We start from the raw sequence: 4631 nt of genomic DNA, 5'->3' as shown, positions 1-4631 counted from the left end.
AGGTTATATTTCACAAAATAAAAATTAAAAAAAGTTGTGGCACTTGTAAGAATAAAGAAGTGAATGAGAAACAGAAATGTAAATAATATCCCCGGACTCTGCCGTTTTTCCTGGGTCTGCAGGGCTAAGCTAAGATGAAGATAATATGGTAGGACCAAATTCAACAACAAAGAGACTTACATGAGTGTTCTCCAAAGGAGCTTTGCTTAAGACTGAGAACATTTAAAACGAAGACTCAGTAGACAATTTTAGATCATTCTGCAAACACATATTTTTCTTTCTGTGCTCTGTGGCCAGCTTCAGGGTAGAACAGCCCTGCAAGCTGATTAGTTTATTATGGCACAGTGCGGATTAATTTTGAATATCAACCAAAAAAAATCACATAATATGCAGCGTTCCCTTAGGAAAAGACTGGGTCTAATAAATAAAGCCTTCCACAGGGCCGTAGCCGCGCAGTGTGGGCCCTGCATGGCCGGCTGTCTCCATCGGCAGATTGATTCCAAGTCCCATAAACCTGATGCTTTCACGGGGATCCTGTGAGTGGTCGGTCAGGCAGGTCTCTGGCTGGCAGCCACGTGCATGGGGTTTCAAAGGACAATCCTTTTAATTTTTTTATTTTTCAAAATCTGATGGTGAAATAATGAATGTGGAGACACTGACCTATGCTGAAAACTGGATAGATTGTCTTCACTTTTGACGCAAACAGCTCATTAAGGGAAACAAAGAATGTCTTTGTAAGGAGTTATCTTTAGAGTCTGGGTTTGAGAACTGTTCAAACTGTTGGGTCTATCAGAAGATGCTTTTTCCTGTATTGAAAAGATTTTGCCCAATCATAAATATTTACAGACACTAATTTATAAAACTCCTTCCCCATGCTCTCAGTCTGAGGATGTCGACCTGCTTTTGGTAAGTGGTGAGAGAGCTTCCCTTACGTAGCACGGGCAAGGAGAAATCCAGGGGGGTGCTTAGGCGAAGTAGTAGCTCCTGTAAAATGGGGAAGTTTTAGAAGTTATCACCGTGGTCAACATCGATTATATTTAGATACTATTCATCTCAAATATCACTCCCAGGGGAAAGGGACGTCAGGTTATTCTTCTGTCTCAACCTCTCCAATGAAGGCCATGTTTTCAATTTATTTTAGGATTTTGTATATAGCAAAATGCAAATGCGCGCGCGAGCACACACACAGAAATCAGTTATTTAAAACCACAAAGATACTTCTTTTTCTAAGAAATGTAAGTCTCATGATGCTTAAATTTATGTGATAATTTACTCTCCTTGCTGTAAGGAGTTAAATAAATATACATGTTAGCTGCTTTGCCATCTAGTTGTGAGGGAAGTTTAGAAGAATCTGAAAAAAGCGGTCAGAGCACCACCTTCTGGTCAGAATATAGCATGAAACTCTACCGGTCTGCTCTGCTGTCTGCAGAACTAAAGATAAAACCGCCTTGGTTGATTTTAAATTTTTTTAAATTTGCATTTGAATAAAAACTGAAACAATGGAAGTACAGTATACATATTTCACCAGTTTTCAACATAGTCTGTTTTTACCCATAATAAAGCTATGCTACTTGTTACTAGTTCAGTTGCCTAGGAGATACTGATGTAATGGGTTTCTATGGCAACAACTTGTCTCTTGAAGGGTTGTAAATGATAGGGTTGGCAGAGTTCAGAGAGACACATGTTAAATGATTAATTTTATGAGATTTGTACCAAATTCGATCTTTATGTGCAAAACCAATACTGAAATCTAATATTTTTTTACTTTTTAAAAAATTCCACCATTAATGTCTTTTTATTTACTTTAAAAGAATCAAAGGATAAATAACTCCCAGTCTGCTCAGTCATTGGCTACCCCAGTGGTTTCCGTAGCAACTCCTACTTTACCAGGACAAGGGATGGGAGGATATCCATCAGCCATTTCAACAACATATGGTACCGGTGAGTAGCTTTGCCACATTCAAATAGTATATTAAATACATTTTTATTAAAAAGCAAGATGAAAAAGACTACCTTTTAGTTCACTGGGAGGCTTTTTTTGTTACCTGTGGTGTTCAGAGCACTAAAATCACTACCTCTGACTTACTAAGACAAAGTGAATATTCACATTTTTTTAAATGACTGAAAGTTTCATTAACCCAAACTGATGTCAATATAGAAGAACAATTTCAAGAAAATGAGCTGTTACTTCTTTAATGTAATAGCTCACTTTCTCATGATTATTTAAAAATGTGTCTAAATCATCAAATATGTATATACTGAAATAGCACATTGTAGTTCTAATAAACTAGAATTGCAAGTTTTGTTACTTTGAAGCTTTCGTGGAATGCTTATTTTTTGGTATATAGTATATATATCTTTTATTTTTTAGTATATCTCTTTCAAATTAAAATTGTCCCTTATGCTTTTCTCCTTCTCCCCCCACCCAAAAAGTAAAATAATTTATAACAGTCATTAAATACTACTAAGAGAATACTTTTAAAATTGAAAATGTTGCCCTAGCTGGTTTGGCTCAGTGGATAGAGCATTGGCCTGCGGACTGAAGGGTCCCAGCCAGGGGCACATGCCTGGGTTGTGGGCTTGATCCCCAGTAGGAGGCATGCAGGAGGCAGCCAATCAGTGATTCTCTCTCAATGTTTCTATCTCTCTCTCCCTCTCCCGTCCTCTCTGAAATGAATAAAAATATTTTTTAATTGAAGATGTTTCTTCTCTTCACCATTTGACCACTCTAGATTGAATGCCTTCCCGTGTTGTTTTGTTTCTGACCTAGAGTACTCTCTGAGTAGTGCAGACCTGTCCTCTCTGTCTGGCTTTAACACCGCCAGCGCTCTTCATCTGGGGTCAGTAACTGGCTGGCAACAGCAGCACCTACATAACATGCCGCCATCCGCCCTCAGTCAGCTGGGGTAAGCAATGTCATTTCTTTTGTAATACCCTTTTAGGATGCATTTTTAAATGACAAATAGCAATCTCTAAATAATGTGCTCTAATGTCCCATTAGAGGATGTAAAATTCTACTCTATCAAAATCTGAAAGTAATTATCAGATCAATACCTTTCAAGTACCTTAAATATTGTCTTATTCTTTAAAAGCAGGGGAAGCTCTGGGATGATGACGTAAATTATTTTCCTATTGTTTCAGCCTATATTTATTTCTACTTCTCTCAGTAAAATTTTTTATTTAGTTAAGTTTTCGCTTAGCTCATGTGGGACATAAGACAACATTAACAGGTGTAAGTTCTTGGAGTTTTTTAAGATACTTGAGAATCCTTAGTCAGCATGAAACGTACAGTTCATGCTAATGTTCCAGTAGTATTCAGAGGATCAACAACGCCATTGAATAGTAATGTACTCATATATGTGTAAATATCCGTAGATTTACTAATTATCTAAATTTGAGTATAAGAATCGTCTTTGTTGTTTTCTGGTCAGAAGATGTATATTTCTGCCCCCTGGTGGTAGTTTTGAGATATGTCTTTACCATAGAAATGACTCCTGCCGTTAAACTATGGAATTGTCCAAACCTTTAAAAAGCCTCGATTTCACAATCTCACACTACGTGTAAAACAAACGGTTTTTATTTTAAAGTTTAAAACATGAATCAAAAGTTAATGACTCCAAAACTGAAATTAATCTTCAAAAGAATATAGTAGGATGATATAAAATATTTAAAGAAAACAAGCTTTTATATTTTGGAAACACCTTTACTTTTCTGCTGAGCATTTGGTTAGAGTAGTTAACTAGTTCTACATTTCTATTTCTAGGGAGATAATGAGCATAATATACTGAGTAGAATAAAAATTACTGATTGATGCCACAACTTCATCTCTCTTACCCCTCCCCTGCTCCAGCAGCTTTCACTGGAACTGATGTCGCATAGATTCGTGTTTTGGGAATGGGGTCTTCATCCATTCAACATTTGCTTATGTGCGCTCTACTCACTAATCACTATTGTGGCAAAGCTAAACTTTCATATAAATAATAAAATTAATTCACATGACAGTGTCGCTCTGCTTTCTTGAAAAATTAACTAGTTAAGTAGACATTTTTTGCAATAACTTTTTCAGGTAATTATCATTAAGTATATCATGCCATCCAGGCAATCTTAAAAAACATACACGCGGCATAACACTGCTGTGACTCCGTTGCGAACCCATGTACATGCTTCTTGGCAAAAATAAAGGTCGCAGTCCACTTCTCATTTTTCACGAAATTCATCCATTATAGAGGACTAGATTTCCTTACAAATTATCAATGTCAAAAGCTATATAATATTCTCTGAAAATGGTAGCATCTGGCAATTTGCACTTTACATATAAAACATGTATCTATGTATTTTAATTACAATTTTTAAAATTCTATTTCATGGGAAGAATCTAATTGCTGCTCTTAACAGAGGTTTCAGTAAAGGAGAAGGGGCGGGGGGGACTGGACTAGAGAGGAAATGAATTACAGCAGCCAATCATGAAGCATTTTGTTTAGTTCTGATTCCTTTCAGTACCAATTCTCACAGTGTATAATCTGAGTCTGAATTTGGTCTATGAGTTTTTATTGCACTTAATTACTTCCCGTATCCCTCAGACAGGACACACTTCCAGTCCTTCTCATTTTGGCCCACTTACCTCCTTACTC

General features: G+C 36.6%; 1 protein-coding gene and 1 long non-coding RNA gene across 17 annotated transcripts in view; one reads left to right on the top strand and one right to left on the bottom strand.

The window, feature by feature from the left end:
- Positions 1–4631, bottom strand: part of LOC107184953 — a 53382-nt gene that overhangs the window by 3476 nt on the left and 45275 nt on the right. The gene's annotated exons all lie outside the window — the stretch shown is intronic.
- The window catches only part of MEF2C (myocyte enhancer factor 2C), a 158926-nt gene that overhangs the window by 145825 nt on the left and 8470 nt on the right, over positions 1–4631 (top strand). For 11 of the 16 annotated variants that reach the window (XM_015571606.1, XM_006775518.2, XM_015571607.1 and 8 more), the window contains 3 exons: positions 883–906; positions 1812–1941; positions 2771–2906. In XM_015571606.1, the coding sequence (XP_015427092.1) occupies positions 883–906; positions 1812–1941; positions 2771–2906 (290 nt within the window). The remainder of the gene's footprint in view (positions 1–882; positions 907–1811; positions 1942–2770; positions 2907–4631) is intronic. The other 5 variants (XM_015571612.1, XM_006775522.2, XM_006775523.2 and 2 more) reach the window with 1 other exon arrangement.

This window comes from Myotis davidii, unplaced genomic scaffold (assembly GCF_000327345.1).
Source record: "Myotis davidii unplaced genomic scaffold, ASM32734v1 scaffold44, whole genome shotgun sequence".
Lineage (NCBI taxonomy): Eukaryota > Metazoa > Chordata > Mammalia > Chiroptera > Vespertilionidae > Myotis > Myotis davidii.
This window is presented reverse-complemented; position numbering and strand designations above follow the sequence as displayed.